The sequence below is a fragment of the Nothobranchius furzeri genome, chromosome 2 (assembly GCF_043380555.1).
Source record: "Nothobranchius furzeri strain GRZ-AD chromosome 2, NfurGRZ-RIMD1, whole genome shotgun sequence".
NCBI classification, from domain to species: domain Eukaryota; kingdom Metazoa; phylum Chordata; class Actinopteri; order Cyprinodontiformes; family Nothobranchiidae; genus Nothobranchius; species Nothobranchius furzeri.
The window spans coordinates 3,279,201-3,302,572 of NC_091742.1; the positions used below are offsets into that span (position 1 = coordinate 3,279,201).

General features: G+C 40.9%; 1 protein-coding gene across 11 annotated transcripts in view; it reads right to left on the reverse strand.

Moving 5' to 3' along the window:
• sash1a (SAM and SH3 domain containing 1a) overlaps positions 1-23,372 on the reverse strand; it is a 250,617-nt gene that overhangs the window by 43,770 nt on the left and 183,475 nt on the right. For 9 of the 11 annotated variants that reach the window (XM_015947240.3, XM_015947239.3, XM_054747923.2 and 6 more), the window contains one exon: positions 2,369-2,497. In XM_015947240.3, the coding sequence (XP_015802726.3) occupies positions 2,369-2,497 (129 nt within the window). Of the gene's footprint in view, positions 1-2,368; positions 2,498-15,084; positions 15,421-23,372 lie in introns of those variants that run through there. The other 2 variants (XM_015947244.3, XM_015947241.3) reach the window with 1 other exon arrangement.

Below are 23,372 nucleotides of genomic sequence, written 5' to 3' on the forward strand. Positions count from 1 at the left end.
AGGGAGAGCCATCTAAGCCTTCATCTATAGAAGTGGTGGGAAACGGCTCACAGTGGTGCCGTTCCATGCAAAGGGGATGTTTGTTCAACCGTTTGTATGCCATCAGCTTAGAAACTAACAGAGATGCATAGAAACAGTGGAGAGCAGGCCAGGCAGGAAGTGGAGTGCTTCGATAGTCATCTCAGAAAGAGCCTCTGTCATCAGCTTTAATAAAAAGACCCTCAAGTTTCACAACAATAGACACCTGACTGTGTGTTAACTACTGGCGACTATCCAGAATGGGTGAAGGTATCCTTTTGGTATTAACTCCACAGGTTACATTTCTTGTAAAAAGGAGAAAAGAAGTTGAAACTGAAACCAAAATCCCTCTCTTTGCTTTAAGGATCATTTACAGACGATTAATAAACAGAAACTATTCTGCATCAGTGGGGTTTTCACAGGGACGTTTTTATGAATCGTCAGCAAATAAATAAAAAGAAAAAAGTCTGATTTCTTTAACGGTTTTTCATGTCCCACGCTGACTCTTACTTCTGACTTCCTTGCGTGGAAACCAGGAACGAAAACTCTAGACAATAGCCAGCGCAAACTTTGCCCTCAGAACAGAGCTGACTTTAGACATCGACCCAAAGGGTAACAAAGCGAGAGAGGTGAAAACACTGGAGTGATCGGTGGAAGAGTACAATCAGAAATATCAACAGATATGAGACATTGTGGTGAGTTTGGTGATTCTCTGCTTGCCATGAACCTCAAAAGCATGTTTTGCTATAAATGTTTCTCTGATTGTGACTTTTAGACTTTTAGCTTCTGCTTTAAGGCAAGATGGTTGTGTGGAGTTGGCTTAAATCCATTTGTTTTTGGACACATTACAAAACATCACAAACACTCAAGTCTCTGACACCATCTGATCTTCCCCGTAGTCACCTTCCTCCATGTCTTGTGCATCACTTTCCAATGCTCCATCTTGAGTAACCAACCAGGAAAAACTTAATCTTCATCCACTTTGTCATTAAAAAAAGTGTTCTACCCCTTGTCCTAAAATACTTTTGGAAGTAATCTACAAAGAGCAAATCAAAGTTCAGTCCAGTTCCAGCCCGTCTGAGCGCTCTCACTAAGGTGCTGTCTGACCTATATTCCTTTCGTCATGCATTTTTTCCACTCTTCTTCTGTTTTGCTGCCAAACTTTGCAGAGTGGCAGGACAGCTGCAGGCTCTCACATTCACCACTCCTCCTCCTACTCATCCTGCTCCCTTCTTCCTCCTCTCTTCTGTTCTCATCCTTATCCTGTTCCTGCTTTGGGCTTCGGGCTCGGGTCCCAGTCAGCTCTTTTCCCCTCCTCTGCATAGAAAAATCCACCCTGAACGTGTCCTTCCCCCTCTGTTTTCTGCCTTCGGGGTGCAACATTCCCAAACTTAAACATGGCCAGGAGGTAATACAGTGCAGCCGGCTTAATGGGGAAAAAATGGATCAAAGACTCAACCTACAAAAGATGCAAGACATCCTGAAGGCTTCCTGATCCCTTTCTTTAAAACCGTAAGAACAGGATGTCTAACGGTCTTAACATTAAAAGTATAATGAACTAATTATATATTCAAACCACAACTGCTGCCTCAATCACCTACGATGTCTGAGATTCAACAGAGTGATGTCCAATCCTGCTCTTGAAAGGCCACTATCCAGCAAAAGTCTAGTACTTTCCTAGAATCGGTGGTTGAGTTTTCTGTTCAACATGCCCTTTAGTTGTGCAAAAGCCTATTTATCAACCATCGATTAAAATCAGGAGACACGAGAGCAGAGAAACATTTAAAACATGCAGGACAGCGGACTAAAAGAACAAGAAACAGATCATTTACAGAACATCTGATGATATCTTATGAGCTTGTCAAGGAAATAACAAAAGTAAGTTTAGATCACATTCAGCATCAGAAAATCACCTAAAGTTCTATTGGAAACACGTTAGCTGCAGCTCTGAAACAGAACTCCGTCTTTATCCATTAGACTGAGCGTTGCACCAAGTTTGTAGCAGCAGCAGCATTCCATCATGAACTGGCTTGCAGCTTGGCAACCACAGGGTTGCCCCACTACCCTACATCCTCGTGAAAAGAAACCCCACATTCACCCAAACCGAGCTCCAGAAAACAACTGCATTCAGATCGAAGAATGCCTTTGGAGAACTCTTTTAGAATGTTTCTTTTTCCTTTTGTCTTTTCCTTGTCAATCTTTTTTTTGTTTGACTGTGCAAAGCATCCTGGGGTTTTGGTTTTTGACAGAAAAATGACCCCTAACACCAGTCATTAAAGGTGTGAGCTTGTTTTTGTTCTAAACGTGCTCCAGGAAGGGCTTTTAGGTGTGTTTACCAGCATTCACTCACCATGTCCAGCTCCTGGGAGACTTGGCGTTTGCGAAGCTCCTCCATGCGGTCGCTGACGTCGCCGAAGCAGGTGTTGTAGTACTCAGAATACTCTTGGGCAAGGTCATCTATGGTGCCCAGAGAACCATCCTAAAGAGAAACACAGAGGAGATGTTTTTCTTAAGACCGCCGTCTACAATAAACTGGGTAAGAAAAAAAGAGAGAGAGAGAAAAGGGCTTTGGCAACAAACAGGGTATGCTCGGAATAAACAGTGAGATGCACGACCCCTTACAATGAGTTTTTAGCATTTTTACCTCTGACACTCATGTGGTTCCTAACTTGACTTTATGGCCACACTTAATACAATAAAAATCCTTAAATTTCCACATGTTAATAAACTGACAATTTATTTGCTTAAACAGCACATTAAGACAACTTTAGCTCCTTTTCATTCTTCAACATTTAGTGCAGAATTCCTCACAGTTCTGTCTGGACTCCTGTAACGCTTTGTATGCCGGTCTGGCCCAGTGCATGGCTGCACGGCTCCAATTTGTACAGAACTCAGTGGATAGGTTCCTGACAGGTACTAGATGCCGAGATCACATTACTCCAGTGCTGACTACTCTGCACTGGCTCCCGGTGCAATATCGAGCTAAATTTAAGATCCTAACTCTTGTTTATAAGGCCCTCCAGGGCAGTGCCCCCTCTTACATTACTGCATTTTTGCACAAGTATGTTCCATCTCGGTCTCTTCGCTCAGCCGGGCAGGGAAGTCTGGTGGTCCCCCGGTCGAAATATTGATCAAGGGGTTATCGTGCATTTTCTGTTTTGGCTCCAACTCTGTGGAATGAATTGCCATTGAGCATTAGGCAGGCAGCTTGTTATTTTATGATTTTATGTTTTTATCTTGCTTTTATGCCCAGGTAATGGGAATGTTTTTATGATGCTGTTCAGCACCTTGGGCTTCTGATAACGTTGTGGAAGATGCTCTACATATAAAATTGATTGATTGATTGATTGACAATAAAAAAGATCGATCGATATATCGATTAATCGATAGATCAATAAAATAAATAAATAAACCATCCCAGTGCAAGGATTGAATATTTCAGCCATTATTTTCATCTGCATTAGCTTCCTATTTGGAATCTCAGGCTAGCTGAGGCATGTTTATTGGTTTTGTCTTTGTCGAGGTTCCGTTACCTCTCAGACATTTACCAAGCTCGATAGCCAAACACAGTTTTTCCTGCTGGCCATAGTTTAAATCTGCACAGTTCCTGCCTTTGTGGGGAAGATGTGTTTGAGAAAGAGAGAGGAAGCCATGCTCTAAACAGTAAAGACCTTGAACAGCTGAAAATAACACTAGCTGAATGAAAACCATGACATAATAAGGCTGAAACAAGAAGTGAGCTTTTAAAATAAGGGCTTTTACTACTGGAATACATTCACGTAGTTAGTCAGCCTTGATAAAACATAAAATGAGAATAGTTTCTTTGTAAAGTAAAGGTCTTGAGCACCCTAGGAGGACATGAAGTATCCTGTTGCATCAAGTGGCCCATGGCACCATAACCCATCTCCTGGCTTACTCAAAACGTGACGGCCAACTGCTGAATATTCATTAGTGTTGATCTGATCTGTGCCAGGCAGACAGCTAGCATAGAGTCACTAAGCAGCAATCCAAACAGTATCCCTCAGTCTCTTCTTTCTTAAACGGACTCCCTTTCTGGGTGCCAGGCCACCGATGAATGGACCCCTCTGAGTAAGGGTGAGGATGCCACACACACACACACACACACACACACACACACACACACACACACACACACACACACACACACACACACACACACACACACACACAAGGCCTTACTTAGAGGTTGACGTCTAGTCAGAGAACTCACATTGGCATGCGCACACACAAGCACCGGGGATTTAAAAAAAACATTGGATCAAAACAAACCGAGGAGGGCCTGTCGTAAACAAGGCAGCTTGATAGAAAGAGCTACGGAAAAAGTCGTTAATGGTCTCAGAGGTACGGCTGGGCTGGAAGTGACCTTTCGTCTAACTGTCTAACTGAGAAATCCCGTTTAGGAAGAAGGACATGTGGTTGGGAATTGTGGAGCGTCCCAGAAGGGATGACTCCCTAAAACAGCAGACACTGAATTTTTACTTCATAACTCATGACAGAAAACTTGTTCTTGTTAAAGGTGTGGAACACTTGTTTAATTAATACAATTGCATTGGTTTCTAGTAGGAATTTTTGCCTTGGGGGTAAAAACACCAGTTCACCATTTCCAGAAACTAGCAGTGAGCCACATCACAGGTGAGCTTCAGATGGAAGGATTTGGAGTCTTATTTCTTGATATTCTTGCCTTGGACTGGATAACAGCAACGCAACTCTACCACTGACCTGCAATGTAGATGTTTTATCTCCACAAATAACACAAGTTCGGAGGAGTTTTGCCGTGTGGTGGAGTTGTTAATGCTAATTAGCTTCTACTAGTCGAGAGAGGTTTTCTCCCGTTTCCTGGACACTAAACCAACAACAGCCTTCCCCATTGTCAGTCAAGATGGGTGAGTCCATGAATGTTAAAGTGTGACGTAGATCTATCATACTTTTCAAATTGTTGCATTTCACCGTCTATCTTCTATTAGAAGCTAATGCAGGAGATAGGTGTAGGAGACTATTTTCAGGTTCAGCCTGCATGAAAAACACAGATTGAATAATAATATTCAGAAGAAAAAAAAGGTTTTTCACCTTTAAAGAGCTACATGAACATAGGGGGTTATTCTTTCCACATGAACATGATCACTAAGAAATATTTATTGATTACTGTTTACTTCTTATTATCTTAAGAAGCAACGGTGAACTATACAAACATTTTATTTATTTCATTTGAATCAGTTTTAGGTTAGGTAATGGCTCTCTTCTTATGAGGCAAACATATATGGGTTAACAATGAAGCAATGCTTAGTTACTCATGAACTAATGGTTAGTATACATGAACTAATAATTACTTAAACATGAATGAAGAATTTCTTCATTATGAGGCTCTGAGAAATGTTGGGGCAAGGTTGGATCATTGAGTCATCATTGGGTCATTAACAAGATTACAAGGATTTGTTACCAAATAAGCTAGGCAATGAGCTAGGCTAACTTATTTAGGTATTTTTTAAAATGTTTTTTCATTGCAATTATTTTTATTTTCTTTAGACCACAATTTTGTCTTATCCATTTATTCTGCGTTTTTAATTTTTTATTTTTTGATCAGCTGCTTGCTGTCTTTCTTTTCTTTTCGTGTGTATTATGGATGGAGGACCCTCTCGAAAACGAGATGCTACATCTCAAGAGGCTCTATCCTCCAAAAAACACAAGTAAATAAATAAAATAAAATAAATCAATAAAAGTTCTAAACATTAATGAACGATTGGGCTCTTTGCATTTGTCTTTTTTAAAATTGTAGAACAAAATACTTCAAATCGACCAGCATAGGAAGGATACAAGAAGAGAAACACGTTTTCTGAACTGTGACTGACTGTATGTGTACCAGCTCATTAACATGCACATTTCTGGAGAATTCATTAATGTGGGAGTGGGAGGGCTGACTGGGGCCGCCTAGAATCAGACCTGGAGTTTGTAAAGTGGCACAAGAGCTCATTTTCAGGCAGCTTAGGGGCAAAAAGAAAACAAAACTCCACATCTGGGAGCATATGAACTTGAGATTCTTAGTGATGAATGTCTTCAACATTTCAGCTGGTGTGATAAACAAAAGAGCCACAAGTGTAAAAAGCTGTTAGAGAAACAAGTTATCCAGTGTTATGAACCTGCCCTGCTCCATAGATGTCTGAAAGCATGACGAATATTGGTTTGGATGATGCAACAGCTCCACCCTGGATGTGTGGGAGGCCAACTCCCCGTTATGACTTGGAACAAAGGCAACAATAGTCCTATAAATGAAAAGAGCGCCCAAGCAAGAACAAACGAGATTTGGTTTTCATTTACAGTAAAGAAGACGGTGTCAGTTAGCTCGTGTTGCTACATAAACATTTCTGCAACCAAATACGTGTTGGGAGTTGCTTCAGAGAAGTCAAGATAATTAGTACTTTTAACAACGAATTAAAAAATTACAATAATCCTTTATTTAGATTATGACATTTTCAATTTCTTGATGTCCAGTATGCAAGCAACAGTTCACATTGGAGAGTGGACCCACCCAATGCGCTCAGAAGCTTCTGGTCAATCAGCCATGAAATTCCTCACATTCCTGCTAACACAGCCGATCGGCATCCTTACAGAACAGCATCCTTTCAGTCCAAAGCAACACAGCACACTGAGTTAAGCCTCTAAATCCGGTGTGTCTTGTTTTTAATAGCCTACTTAACTACGTTCTAATAAATCAACCAACATTGGATGATTTAGCTCATCTTTTTTTAGTAATGACGTAAAAACTCAAAAAGCCTCAGAAATCTAATGAATCTCATGGAAATGTATTCAACACAGACTGTAACTGTGTTAACATAAAAAAACACCAAAGTGCTGCATTTGAGTTTTATTACCCAATAATGTGAAAGTGGCCCTGTGTTGAATTTTCAAGCACTGCTAATAATAGTTTTTTTCCTCCTCGTATTGGTTTATTTGTGTGTATGCCTTCCACTTTTACAGATCATCTAAAAAGAAACATTTCAAAGATAAAGCGACACTTTTCCCCCCTAAAATTGGAATTTCTATTAAAGGCGCTTCAAAAGGACCCTCTCTGGTACAAATATTCACAGTGAATGAAAGGCGCTGATATCTCGGGTGTTTTTGTTTGCCTGGGAATCTAATCTCACAGTCTCGATTACGGTTTCCCACATCATAACATAAAACGTCTCAAAGATAGACACCATTAAAGGGTTACAAGCTGTCTGTCCTACTCTTTTATTAGAGTTTATGTTCTTTTGTTCAGGATAGTGGGAGTCTGTTACACTGTGTACATGTCTTATTGTTACGAATGTCGGCTTTATGACCGCTCGCTCCCTCTGTAGGGTAGCAACAATAGCTACATTTTCAAGGAGTCTTCTGATGTCATGTCAAAGCGTCAACAGCACGTCTTTCACCTGGTGACACACCAAGAACCGGAATAGCTGGTCAGTCCTGTCCTGGATTTCATTGTGTTGCTTGTTCTTGTAAAACACGAAATACACCCCAAAATGATCTTGATTCAGCGTAAATCAGAAAAACTCCACCCTAAACACAAGCAGGGCTCAAGAAATCTTCCCAAAAAAGGTCACCTGTCATATTACCACTATCCACCGCCAAGCTGGTCCCTAATTTATTGTTTTTATTTAAACCACATGTGTCCAAAGTGCGGCCCTTTGAGTGACTTGCGTGGCCCTCGCCAGCGTTGTTAGATATGTGGAATTAAGTCTCCAGAATGCTGTTAATATAAATTCCTATATTTTTAAATTTTATGTTCAAATTTTTACAAATATATCTATTTTGGGTCCTTTTTGAACAGAACAAATGAAAAATATAACACAATGTTTGCACTCTTAAAAAAAAACAATAACACACACTTGGACAAATTAAAGCGACAGTTTCAATTACGGGTAGACATAAACCAGTTTGGCCGATATCTGACAATTTTTCATATATCTGCATTGGCCGATATACCTCCTAAAGCCGATTTAAAGTCAGGCACATCCCAAGGCAGGCCGATGGTGCTGCAGAATATAAGTGTATTTTTACGTACCTGAATAAAATCTGCTATTTCCTACAAAAATAGATTTTTATTAACCAGTATTGAATATTAAATACTTGTTTAGTTTACTGATTGTTTGTTTAACTTTAGTTGGATGTCTGACTTTAATAATGAGCTGTGCACAGAATTAAGATTTGACAACTGGATAAAATCAGTGTTCAAAAACTAATTCAGCTTCAGAAATTTTGTGTATCAACTGATGTTTGCATATGGGCCTAAAAATCAGCTCAAAATGTCGGCAGCACAAATCGGCTATCGGCTGACCACAACCTTTACATATCTGCGTCGGTATCGGCAATAGAAAAAACAGTATCGGTCAACCTCTTGCTCAGATATTGAGAAGTGTGGTTTCTGTGAAATTGTTCGGACAACATTTGAACCTACTGCAGATAGCGCTTAAACAGCAGTTTAAAGAAATACGAATTAGACCACTTTTGGCAGGGGAGCTAACAGCTAATTACGATCGGGCCACTTACAAAGTGGATTCCTGCCGTTTTAAAAATAAAATATTCAGTACTTTTTCCAAACAACTGCTGATTCATCCGTTTTCATTGATCATTACCATTTATTTTGCATTGCAAATTTAAATTCCAGATGGCGGAGCTACAAACTGAAATGTCCAAAATCTTTACGTAAATATTAAAATATTGCAAAATTTACACCAATGGTCATCAAAGGCTTATGAAATACTGTTGGTGATGACATATGATTTTTTAAAGACTTTTTTTCAGACAAAAAGCCATTAGCACATCCATCTCATCAGTACTAATCTCTATTTCCACAAATACGTAGATGCCGTTCAAAGAGCTAGTTACAACAGCTAGCACATTCAATTAGCTCCTCCCACCTTCTTCATTCATCCTCAGACTCAAAGTCTCTTCATTTAGCATGCACAACTATTATGAGAAATATCACATTCGTTTGCAAACGTTCCTTTTCCTCAAATGCAGCTGGTTTGATTCCTTATGTATACGTTTACAGATGCATGCATGCATTTGTTTCTTGATTTGTAAATAATGTGTGTGTAGACATGGATTTGTTTTTTATTGACAGATTTAATTGCCCTGCCTCCAACATGCCTCCATCTAAATAGGATAGGTTATCCAGAGTTATCTCTGTAGTTATGCTGCTATAGGCTTAGACTGCTGGAGGACACACTGACCACTTTTCACACTCTACTGCTTTCTTCTACAATCTGCTCTTTAACTGTATTATTTTCTGCTATTTCAGCTGTTAACTTTATTTTCTCTCTAAGTGTTTTTCTCTCCAGAAGAAGCTACAATGATGTTCTGCTGAGCTGTGGTGGCCTCATGGAGGGGGCCATCGTCTAGCACACTGCTGCTAACCACTTAAACATTCTCCCTCTCCTGATAATAACTATTTGCTTTCCTTGACACTGAATGTGCTAATACTAGTTTATCCGTTTAATTATAGATCCACTAGGATAAATACAATAAAGTTTATCTTTCACCAAATAGAATAATTACTAAGAAATCACAATATAACCATAGACACATTACTTGTGTGTGCATGCGTGTGTGTGTGTGTGTGTGTGTGTGTGTGTGTGTGTGTGTGTGTGTGTGTGTGTGTGTGTGTGTGTGTGTGTGTGTGTGTGTGTGTGTGTGTGTGTGTCTGCTCTGTCTTCTCGATCCCCAGTGAGTCGTGGAGGATGGCTGCTTATACTGAGCCAGGATTCTCTGGAGGTTTCTTCCTGTTAAGAGGGAGTTTTCCTCTCCACTGTCGCTTTATATGAGGATTGCTGTATAGTCACTGACACTAGTCAGTGACTTGATGCAATTTGCTGGGTTCCTTATATAGGAAACATTATTTCTTATTGGCTTAATGAACTGACCTGAATTGGAATGTTTATTATGTGAAGTGCCTTGAGACAATTTTTGTTGTGATTTGGCGCTTTATAAATAAAGTTTAATTGATTTGCTAAAACTTAGATTATATACACATTTTATTTATATTAAATGGATATTAAAGTTATGAATCTAATATACTTTGAAGCTGTGGCATTAACTTAAGAAACTGGTGTAGAATGACTGGATAAGGCTTTCAGGCCACAGCTCACTCTTATCCAAAAAGTTTCCTTAGGAAATCCGCTTGAGTGAATCAGTACTCTGCCATCCTAGTAGAGGAAACCTACCAGATGTCTGACCTCAACAATGAGACCTGACAGGGAGGAGGAGAGTCAAAGCTAAAAGGCTCCAACAATAGAGAATATTAGCCCATCATAAACAGGTCCGGAACCTAGCCGTGTAACACTTTGGTGACAATATACTGAGTCCTCATATATTATACTATAAAACTATGAACTTCCAAGACACATCGGATAATCTGGTCATGGGACCGGCATCCGATCCTTAGATTTACAAAGCTCTGTGTTTTACGTAATGAGGTGGTTTTTGTAGGAAATAAACTCCCACCCACACAGAGTTCAACACCACACAACTCTTTTCAAGAAGGACTTCCTGCAGGCAAACGGAATATTTCCACAAAGCCTTGACCCAACATTAGCTTTTGAGCAAAAACAGAGTTTTCATGAGAGGAGTTCAAGCTTATGATGATTGAAATCTATGCCTCTTTTCATCTAACAAAACATTAAAGTTGGTTCATTTCTGTGAATCCAAGATACCCACAGAAGAATATTAGCATCCACCTAAAAATTCTCTGTTTAGATTACGAACATTTGATTGTGACTCAGAGAGAAGCCTGGGAGGAAAACACACTCAGGTTACCACAAAGAGATGGAGGCTAATGCTTATTCCCATTTAGAGATCCTCACATTAAATCCAGCCACCTCAGTTCCAGCTCATCATGACCCAGTGTCATAAACAGCTTTCACTCATTAGTTTCAGAAATTTTAACTTGGATTTCTACCACAAAATAAGAGCCCGACCATCAGACTACAGCTGATTCGTCCATGTATGATGTGCGGTATGTGTATGGTAAACCTCAGAACGATGCAGCTGTTGATTTAGTCAAAACATGATGCAATCTCACTCTGAACTGCGTTTTTATGACTTCTCTGCTACTTAAATATTAAACTTTCAGATTTATTATGAGCACACTGATGAAATCGGTTTGGTGTCCGCCTGTAAAGTCATGTTGTTGGGAGCCGAGAGCAGATTAGCAACAGCGACTCTTTGATGGGTTGGCCCACATTTAAAGGGCATTTTCATGTAGGCAAAACAAAAGCCATTATATCGTTATTGTGCTGTTACACAGATCTGGTGTTTATTGTGCTCTGGGTCTTACAATGTGTTTAAAGATAAGAGCCAGAGCAAAATGCTACGATAAAGTTCAAAATAAATGGTGATCTAGTGGAGTTAAAACTACATGACGTTTCTACAGTTTAAAACAATATAACAATAGCTGTGCAGGCCGTAGTAATAACTGTAGTACAGGCTTGGGTTTCGTTTTTTATTGACCTAGAAAGGCCAGTGAAGTTAGCTACTTTTAGACTGGCAAGCCATCCTACATATGTGAACATACACTCACCTAAAGCATCATTAGGAACACCTGTTCAACTTCTCCTTAATGCAATTATCTAATCAACCAATAACATGGCAGTTGCTTCAATGCATTTAGGGGCGTGGTTAGCGATAGGTACCGAATTCGGTACTTTTTAAGGTACCGACCGAATTCCATAGTACCAACTGAGCACCGATTCACGCCATTTGAAACGGTGCTTCGTTTCGGTACCCGTCCTTCACAATGAGAACTTGCCTAGACAGCTGCGCATGCGCAAGAGCGTTTTGTCGTCGGTCGCTGCGAGCGAGTTGTAAACAGAGCAGCATGGTGGAAAGAACGCACGCTAAAGCTTGGGTCCACTAAATGTGATGGGTAACTGGGTGATGATGAAACCAGCGACAACGATCTAAGTGAGACATCCTCATCTTAATCTGCTCCGGTAGGTAAATAAAATGTTAAAGATAATGTTAGCTTGATGTGTTAGCTTACGTTCCGCTAATGATGCGTTCGCTTTCTCGGAACATGAACACTCTCTAAAGTTTGGCTTCACTTTACTAAATGCGACGGGTGATTGGGTGAAGATGAAACCAGCGACAATGATCTAAGTGTGAGGCATCATCATTTTAATCTGCTCCAGCAGCTAAATAAACTGTTTAAGATAACGTTAGCTTGGTATGTTAGCTTCCATTGCTACCATTGTTATCAGCTAATGGTGCGTTCGCTTTCTCCTCGGAAATTCTAACTTCCCAGTAGGAAAAATCAAATGAAAAAGGACGGCAAAAGGAATGAAGATGCACTGTAAATTTAGTTCACGGTAAAGATGTTTGCTTCAGTTTAATTATCAACTTATAAAACTACAAGGACGATGTTAAAATACAACCAGTTGAATGTTATTTATCGTGATATTTATCAAATATGATTATATACTGAGAAAAATATATATTTAATTATAAAAGAGAATTTAAATATTAAACACTCAAAAGTATCTAAAATTGGTACCGTTAAGTACCGGTATCGATTCCTAGGTACCGGGAATTAGTACCGGATCGATTCAAATGTCAAAGGTACCCATCCCTAGGCGTGGCCCTGGTCATGACAATCTCCTGAACTCCAAACTGAATGTGAGAATGAGAAAGAAAGGTGATTTAAGTAATTCTGAACGTGGCATGGTTGTTGGTGCCACAATCTGCTCAGTTACTGGGATTTTCACCCACAACCATTTCTAGGGTTTACAAAGAATGGTGTGAAAAGGGAAAAACATCCAGTATGTGGCAGTCCTGTGGGCCAAAATGCCTTGTTGATGCTAGAGGTCAGAGGAGAATAGGCCAATTGATTCAAGCCAATAGAAAGGCAACTTTGACTGAAATAAACTCGTTACAACTGAGGAATGCTGCAAAGCATTTGTGAAGCCACAACACACACACCTTGGGGCAGATGGGCTACAACAGCAGAAGACCCCATCGGGTACCACTCATCTCCACTACAAATAGGAAAAAAAGAGGCTACAATTTGCACAAGCTCACCAAAACTGGACAGTTGAAGACTGGAAAAATGTTGGCTGGTCTGATGAGTCTCGATTTCTGTTGAGACGTTCAAATGGTAGAGTCAGAATTTGGCGTAAACAGAATGAGAACATGGATTCATCCTGCCTTGTTACCACTGTGCAGGCCGGTGGTGGTGGAGGTGTAATGGTGTGGGGGATGTTTTCTTGGCACACTTTAGGGCCCCTAGTGTCAATTGGGCATGGTTTAATTGCCATGGGCTACCTGAGCATAGTTTCTGACCATGTCCATCCCTTCATGACCACCATGTACCCATCCTCTGATGGCTACTTCCAGCAGGATAATGCACCATGTCATAAAGCTCCAATCATTTCACATTGGTTTCTTGAACATGACGATGAGTTCACCGTACTACAACGCCCCCCACAGTCACCAGATCTCAGCCCGATAGAGCATCTTTGGGATGTGGTGGAACGGGAATTTCATGCCCTGGATGTGCATCCCACACATCTCCATCAGCTGCAAGATGCTATCCTATCAAAATGGGCCAACATTTCTAAAGAATGCTTTCAGCACCTTCTTGAATCAATGCCAGGTAGAATTAAAGCTGTTCTGAAGGCAAAAGGGGGTCAAACACTGGTGTTCCTAATAATCCTTTAGGTGAGTGTATAGTCTGGCCACGACCCATTGTGAAAGTTCAGTCTGGGGGAAGAATCTATGGTTGTCTTTCAAACTATCACCACGCTATTGGACATCGAACAACGGGATGTACTCGCCACTACTGAAGTGAGTCAATGGGGGAGTCCGCCATAATCCGTCAAAGAAGATGCAAAAACATCATTTTCCCTAAATAAAGGACTTAAGTACCTCTATCTGCTCTAGACTCAAAGAAAGACAAGTCTACATAGTTCAAATTGATGCCAAAGCTGCCCAGGGCAGCTGGGGTTACATTGTAGCTCACCACCAGTGTGTGAGTGAATGGATGAATGATACACTGTAGTGTAAAGCTCTTTGGAGTCCTCTGACTCTGAAAGGCATTATACAAGTGCAGCTCTTTTATCAGATATCATAAAATGGAGTTCACCGGGGATGAAAAGTATTTATTTTAGAGTTGCAATTCATTTAAGGTTTGATTCTGGGATAGGATCGCTGAGATAGAAGATCTGCCTCACCAAAAAGAACATTTACTTCTATTATTTACCAAAATATTTAAGAGAAATAAAAAAGAAGTACATGTGCTTGAAAGGGTTAGGGCGATGCTCAACACAAACCACCACCTTTCCCTCCAATAAGACACTAATATGCAACCATATTTAGATTCACTGTGTGCAATGAGTTAAAGGAACTTGTTGCTGTGTGTGTCTTGGTTCCTGTGAGGGAAAAACATTAAAGATCAGCCTTACAGATATTTGCCTCAGGAGCAATAAATACAGATAGATTACCTGGCGGGGAGCCAGGTCTCCCAGAAAGTTCACTCACTCTCTCTCTCTCTCTCTCTCTCTCACACACACACACACACACACACACGCACACGCACACACGCACACGCACACGCACACACACACACACACACACACACACATTGTCAGACCAAAACCAAATTAGCACCTTTGGCTTGTAACATGAGAAATTTGGTCAACAAAACCATCAACATCTAACAAACACAAGCCTGGATTGTTTGTAGCCACACAAAAAACAAACAAACAACAAACATCAAGGCTCAAAAACAAAATCCAATAAATGTGATGTACATGATTTCCTCAAAGGGTTAGGAACTTTGTCATCCTTTGTGAGTCTCGGGAGCAAAGCCAAACCGAATGGAGGCAAGGAAGAGTGCTGATGGATTTGTGACAGGGGCCTGTGGAGACGCGTTGTTGTGATGACTGATTTACACGCCTACCGCTCTATAATCACCAGATGCGCAAAATTCAGGATCACGTAAGGTGCAGGGTGATAAATCTCGGATGAGACCGTGAGAGCGTGTTTCTCTCTCTTGTAACAAAAACAACTCACCAGCATGCCCATTACGTCCGTCCACAGCTGCGTAAAGCTGTCGGACATAGCAGCGCTGTCGGTCTGAGGCTCCTCTGAGCACGCACCGGTCCCCGCATCAGCTTCCATGATGTTGGAAAGTAATCTTAAGAGTCGAAGTGCTGCAAAAAGGAAAATCAGAGCCCACGGGACGGGATTTGAACTCCAGAGGAGATGCAGATGTTCTTGGTGCCAAGGATCTTCCTAAAAGTTGCTCCTGACACGCAGGCGAAATGTCCCAACATTGTTCGGAATGATTAGAGGTTTAGTGGAGAAACTGCGACCTAACATGTCTGCAAAATCCCAACCGTAACACGTTCAAGAGATATAAAGACATAAATACAAATAAAGGGAAGAGAAGCGGTCTTGGATGAGTAAAAAAAAGCAGCTCAACTCCCGACTTTAGCAGGAGAAAAAGGAAAAGGAAAGTTTTTTAAAGTTTCAGGAATCCTTCGATGAGTGGAACAGAGATGTTTGAAGTGGTGCAACAGGCGAACGCGTTGCACGAAAAAGTTTGAGTGGAGATAAGAGAACGCCTTTGAGCAGAGACACTGCGCCTCCCCCTACCCTGTCCTGCCTCTATCCTCCCCCTCACACCACCTTCCCCCCCCCCCCCCCCCCCCCCATAGCACGCGCTTCTCCATGCCGGGTTACAAAACTAATACAATATTTTGTTGTGATAATGATGTTTCTCTGCATGCGTTTTAACGCAACTGCATTCATTTATTTATTTTTTGCAAAAAAAATTGAATAAAAAGTTGCACACAAGCAAAACAAAAAATCCCAAATCCATCTACTCCTGCTGCAGAAGTCACACAAACACAGTAAAGTGTTTGCACGGTGTGAGTGCAATGTTTACTTCTGCTGCAGATGTTCTTTGAATACATAAAGAGAAGCCCTTAATGTGAAAGCATGAAATTGCGCAGCTCTCATGTCTGATCAGCCATTTGTTCTGCTCTGCCCTGCAGGCGTCTCCTTTATGATGGAGAAGTCCCGAGGCTGGTCTCTGGCTCTCCCTGTTGTTGTTAAGTGTGCTTTTTCTCAGAGTGGCTGCAGCTGCCAGACCTGGTGACAGAAGCCTGCTCAGCCAAGGATGAAGAAATCTTCCCTGCTGTTTCCAGACCATCTAAAATGTTTCTTTACCTGCTGTTTGCTCCATCAGTCTGCAGGTCCACGTGCAGAAGAGAAGTTGAAGGCAGGAGAAAGAAACCAGGGAAACTGTTAACCCTACATTCTTTATTTCAGCCACGTAAAAAGTGATCAGTTACACAATAATCCCCAAAGCTACAGTTTCACTCACAGTCCAAGCAAGTGTGTAATCGGAGGCCTACATTGTCTGTGTCTGGAACAAAAGGCTTCACATGTAAAGTATTTCACTCAGCGAAAACATCACTGAGCACAGCCCTCATAGTGCATACATGATATACATTTTATTAGTGTGTGTAGTTTACTTTATTCACATTTAATAAGTGAAGATGTATATTTAAAGGAGTGATTTGATGGCTTGCAAGATTTTTCTGTAACTGCAGTGGGATAAATGCTTGAATTGGTATGCTATCAAAATGCCCAAAAATAATATAGGTAATTAATCATGGCATAAATATAATTTATTTGCATTGTAATTAAATATAGCTCTGCGAGGCAGAAATGAGTCTAATGTGGCAAATCGGAGAACATTTTTACAACTGGACTCAAAGTCAGTCGCCAACAATTTCATCCTCCGTTTTGTAAGGTAATTAAAAAGCACTGGATAGTCAGAAAATACTTAGAGATGTTGGAATGATATCTTAAATGGAACAGTGCACATTTTTGTTTCATTGTAGAGTGAGAAATTGGGGAAATGTATAAATTTGGGATGTGAGACTGAACGTTAATAGTTGTACTGGAACCAGCCAGTAGGGGGTGTTGGATTTGTTTTGATTTCAACGTTGGAGTTGCATTTGGATAGAACGGTCATGAATTTCCATCTTTTGCTTTTACCACCACCTTTTGGACAGAAGTTTTACTGCAGCAGAGCTGTTAACATGTGTTGTATGAATCTAAGTTGCATGTGTTTGACTGCCTGAACCCATGCAGACCTGTTCAAAAGAGAACATTTATGTTACACAGGCCTCTGAGTCAAAGTGCACAACTGAACCAGGAATTTTGCACAAATCTGTGTTTTGGTTGGAGGAACATGGCAGCCTTCATGAAATGCTGAGATTTCAGGGCCACAAATTTCCTTTCAAAATCAGGCCGGGTAGTTTTGAAGTTAACTAGTAATCCCCCTATTGACCTTGCAGCATCAACCCTTGATTGGTTGACTTTCTACCACATGTCATTACTGCTCTTTTGCCTTAGTCATTTCATAGTTAATCTCCAAAACAACTGCTAAAGACGGTGATCAAACTCCATAATTCATGTCTGGCTCAATTAGCTAAGGGGACAGCCGAGGACAGAGAGGCCCAGACATTCCGTTTACTAATGTTTATATTCTAAGGTGTGAAATCAACCTCCATGTAATCAAGGAGAAACATTCACAAGTCAACAGACTTCATTTCTCCACTCTTACATGTACCTTAGACCATTGAAATGCTCCATGGAAGAAACAAGTGAACTTCATTCTATGTATAATTTAGAGCGTAGGATAACTCTAAATGCTTGGTAAGCATATATCGTATGCATGAGATCAGTGTCACTTAAGCAATCAGACCAATCAAGGCTCTGCAATGGTTTCTGGCAGTCCTGGTGATCTTACATCTTATTTTCAACCTCAGCCATGGTGGCACCATAAGTAAAGACCAGGAATGAGGTTTGTTGGCTGTCCACATCTTATATAAAGTTAAACATTGGACTAATAATAGCAAAAGACAAACAAAAATTAGGGGAGTGAGGTTGTCATACCACCCACATGATAACCACAGACATTTACGCTTATATTAACAAAACACTTTCAACCACTTTAGGTGAAGTCTAATGTTCATCCTGAGGGTCTGTGCAAACTTTATTACGTCATCCAAGGAGATATTTTAGTCAGGACCAAATTGTGGTTTCACCCTGAATGTGATGTGACTAAAAAAATTGGATTCTACATTCATCCATTTTTGCTGTTTCCCCACCATGCACCAGTGATCCAGCTGTAACACCCAACCTTCAACTCTTTACGCAAATCATGATCTCTGCATACAATATCCAGTTTCAACGTTTTAGTAGGCATGGAGGGATTTTTCCAGGCCTTGGAAGAGGGGCAGCTGCTCAGCTGTAACCTGCTTGTAGTCTAAACACACAAAACACACACTCACACAAGACCAGCTTTGTTGGGCAGCAAGTTGACAGGGTGGGGGGTCTGCACAGCTGACCTCACATCTGTAACTCTGGCGGGGCAGCAGCAGTGAGTGGCAAGGCCACTAATGTACATAGCTGCTTGTCTACTTTACACTGAGCAAGTTGTAACCCATAGCGGACATCAAAGATCCCCTTCAACTGCAGATTGCATTGGACACAAGGCCCTAAAACTCATGCAGGAATATGCCTACTCTTTTTATGCATGTGAACTCGACTTGGAAGGCTTAAACAGAGGCGTCAAATAAATGAAGAAAGTAGAAAACATTATTTTTCTCTGTTTTAACCAATGTAAAAATGGCTACTATGCTGGGGCCAATGTTGAGTTCCATTTACTTCAGATGTTGAGCCTTGGATCTGGGAATGGCATCACATTCCACAAATTGCTGCAGTTGCAGCCAGTAAACCCAGAATACACCAATGTGGTACAGTACTATTTTTCATGTCAGGCAGACATTGGATTTTGAGGTCAGGACTGATCAATGCCCACCAACTTTCTCGATTTTCCTGACTTCAAACTCGTGTGAAAATGATTTTTGCTTGGGGTCATCATGGTGTTAAGAATGTTGCTGTCCAACCCTTACATAAGCAGTGTTGTCATCCATCCATTCATCCATCGTCTGAACCCGCTTTGTCCACGCGGCGGCGGGAAGGGGGGCGGGGCGCTCTGGTGCCTATCTCCAGCGGTCAATGGGCAATCAGGCGGGGTACACCCTGGACAGAGAGCCAGTCCATCGCAGGGCAACAGTGTTGTCACACTTAACCAAATGGAAAAAGGAAGAGATCTAAAGGTGGTGTCAACCTCATGATCCATTTGCTGTGAATAAAACATGGAAGACGACCACATAGCCAGAAAGACAAGAAGGCTTTGTACAGACTGTCGGTCTACAAAGAGTCGACTAATCTCCCACTTGTGTCTTTCATTAACCACTCAAACACTCCCACAAGCAAAATAATGTTAAAGATCCAGATAAACGGAGACAGCCGTAGGAGAATGAGGTATCAGGGTGAGTAAACTTCCACTAGAGTAAATAGTACTACCACAAAAGCAAGAAGCATGTATACACACATTAAACCCTAACAGTAATGACCTAATATTAGGTACTTGCAAAGTTTATACACATTGAGAGATAAAGCAGATAGATTATAGAAAGGCAATGAAGAAGATAAGAGTTTAACAACAAAGAAAGGGAGCTTGAGATTGTGGAGAAAATCAAGTAAGAGATAGAAAAGAATGCAGATTATGTTAAAGCAAAGCGGGGCCAGACGGGACCTCCCCTGATAGTGAGAGTGACCCCCTGGAGGTCAGTGACCCCTGGGCATACAAATATCTCCTTAGGGAGTCAGGAAGGCACTGAAAGGCATGTTGGACGGACATCAAGGGTGGAAATGAGGAATGTTATTCATGACCACGCAATAATAAAACACATTAAGTACTAGAGTAGAAAGTGACATCCATGAGTCTTCAATGTTTTATCATTTTAAAAGAAAAATGATGGTGAGATTCTCAAAATATGATATATACGTAAAAATCAGCCTTATTTTTACAGATATGTCTATTGTTATCGCTAGCACATTAGTATACGTCCATCCATCCATTAAAAAGTAAACGACTTGTATTTGCATAGCACCTTCTACAGATTTGGAACCCCCTAAGGCACTTCACAACACATCCAGTTAAAGGAAGCCTAGGTCACGCCCATCTAGTTCCGCACCACGGGTCCCCCGTGAAGTGAATGGGGCTAAAATTGCTATCTTCTAATTCCGCTTGTTATGTTCCATGGAGTTCACAAATGTCTGAATTTTAAATATGCATTTTGATACCAAAAGCGTGCATCATGTCAAACGGGGGGGGGGGGGGGGGGGGGGTTTGTGTGAAAGTAAGTCCAGGACTACAAATGCACTTCACGAAAGTGACATCATCAAACCAGACACGGAGAAAACAGAGGGAAAAGGGCTGTAAGTTCAGCAAACTTAAAATTCTTCCTTCAGGAGGAAAAAAAACCCAACATAAATCTGACCACGTGGTAAGTGGCAGCTACGCTAGAGGAGAAGAGATTATGTGGTGATGTCACATATGCGACGTGCTGATGTCATGATAATTACGAACTTTTACAAGCTGATAATCTCAAAGTACGTGACAGGCGTGGTCAAAACACACATCATTAGTTTCCATTTAAACTGCAGTACAACATGTGTGTGATCCAGAGTGTAAGGCAAAGTGCATTAGAAAATAAAATTAAAAATTAGCTCCATTGACCTGCATTCATTTTGTCGTTCTTCTGGGGACCCATGAGGCTCCCTATTCAGCCACACACACACACACACATTCTGGTGGTGATGAGCCATATCTATATATTGGTATATGTCTATAGCCACAGCTGCCCTGGGGCACATTGATGGAAGTGAAGCTGTTGAACATTGGCACCTCTGGTCCCTCCAACACCACCAGCAGGCATGGTGGGTTAAAGTGTCTTGCCCAAGGACACAATGGCAAATTCGAAATTAAACCCAGAAGGCAAAAACTAAATAAATGAACCACCATGAAGACCCTTACCTGAAGGCAAACTCCCCAATACACAACTCCTTATGTGCAAGTTTCCACCAGAAGGACACTTGAAGGGTCAGAGCTTCTGTGGAGGCATGTCTAGGTCAGCTGCATTTCAAACACTGATGTTTTATTAAGATCCTTATGAAACTTTGGCCTTTTTGTTAATTTCATTCATCAGAGCTTTTTAAGAGTCATTGGAGTATACCCGGTAGTTATTTGAAACAAATATTTCTTGAACGTATCACTGATGTGCTGTGAAATACACATACTACGCTTTTTTGTAGTATTTTGGCCTCTGGTTAAAACCTATACTGCAACCAGCCACTAGGAGGAATTTACTTAGCTTCAGCTTTAAGTTCTGGGTTTTGTTTGGATGTCTAGTTTTTATATACATAATTTTCTCTGAATCAATCTAAACTAAAGCACTCTTGGTCCTCTTTATTTGAATGCATGATGTATGTTTCTGTGTTTCTCATTGTGTAGAAAAATGCATGTGTGTGTCTGTGTGTGAGCGCAAGTGGATGTGTGTATTAAATGAGCAGTCCCACTGTGCTTCACACGCTGCTGAGTCCTGTGTGAGAGTAATCAACTAACCCAATTAGCATGACAGCTAATTACACACACCCACACAAACACACACACACACACACACACACACACACACACACACACACACACACACACACACACACACACACACACACACACACACACACACACCTTAAGCCAGACATTAAATCAAATCGACACTGTGGTCTTCCTACTAAAAACAAAGCTTCAGGGGCACCTGCTGGCTCTTACAGTTTGTGTATTCAAGGTATTGCATTTCGCAGTGTTCAAGCATAACACTGGAGACTTCTGAAAGCTGAACAAATTCAGAAACTAACACTGGAATTACCTCTGGGCTGCAGAAAGACAGGAGGGGAGGAAAAAAAGAGTGTGACAACTGAGAAACAGTGTTGGATTTAAGAGGGGTAACAACACAAGCAGGTACAAAGGTCCACCTGGGACGTGAGGTGGATTAGATAACCTGCAGCGAACGGCATCAAACACTGAATAAAAACCTCTCAGACAGCTCGTACGGTGTTTAGTGTGCCAGTAAAAACAATCTGGAAGGAGGCATTGTCATGGAACATCAAAATCCAGCTACCTGCATCGCTTCAAGGTGAATTCAAAGTCAGGAAGACAATCTGTGACATGCTGGGAGGATAAAAAGTAAAATCCTGTGGTTTTCAGTGTTTTTTCCACAACATAACCTGCAGCTACTATTTCTAACAGAGACATAACAGATTCCCTAGAGTTGTTTTCTTTTTTGCAACTCACCACTCTCTCTCATTCTCTCTCGTGTTTATTTAATTGCAAAACTAAATTCATGGCTCGTGCATTCAAGTCAGCCCACATATCTCTGTCAGCTTGATTTTGCCACAAACATTTTAAGTCGTTTTCCACATTTAAAGCAAAGCTCCGCCTAAAAACAGTTACCCAAAAACAATTCATACTATTGCTAAACCCTGGATTCCTAGCTTCTCCGACTCAACCAACGCTCCAGATCTACACACTAACTGATTATACAACACAGCGTAAGCGTATGAACATATTTCAAGACTGAAAGAACAGATGTTTATTTGGTAAATTTTCTAATAATGGGTATCTTTATGTTAAAGACCACAATCAAGCAGAAGGCTGAGCAGCCTCAAAGACCAAACAACAAAGAGTGAGGAACAGATTTTCCCTGAAGCTATGAGGCTCATGAAGAGCGACCTTTAAGCTGCCCAATGAATTTTGTTGACTACAATATCAGTTTTCGTATATTAATTTTGTTTCTGCATAGCATGCATTTAATGAAAACAATAAAAACATTTGTGCCTGATCTAAAGCTGCTTTATCTTCAGCCTTGCCTTTTAAATTCACCCTAAACATCCACTTTGAATGTCTTCACCCACATCCCTGTGTTTGAGTCTGTTATGGGACATAACAGTTCCCCCTGCTGTTGTCAGATATACTTACAGGCTACAGAACGCACGCTCCGCTCACCCAGGCAGGACACTGCAGCCTCTATTAAATCTTGCTGCACATCCTGTTATGCTAAGTCAGCCAGTCTGCCATATGTCAGCCTCTGAGTAAGAAACAGTAAAACTAGGCTTGGCCTTAATGCTATTAATGACCGTGTACTGAGAGCAAACTGAATAACCATCTCTCTGCGGTTTCATCCAAAGCTCACATTTACAGAACTCCACTGAGGTTTATAAAACACAAAGTTGCAATTGGGGTGAAATGATGGCTTCAGATTTAAAGCTGAAGCCTAGATAATATTAGCATGTACCATCTGAAAAGCAATAAAGTAACAACAGATAATTTTTTAAACTTTAAACTAGAACTTTGCTGAGTTAGAAACTTG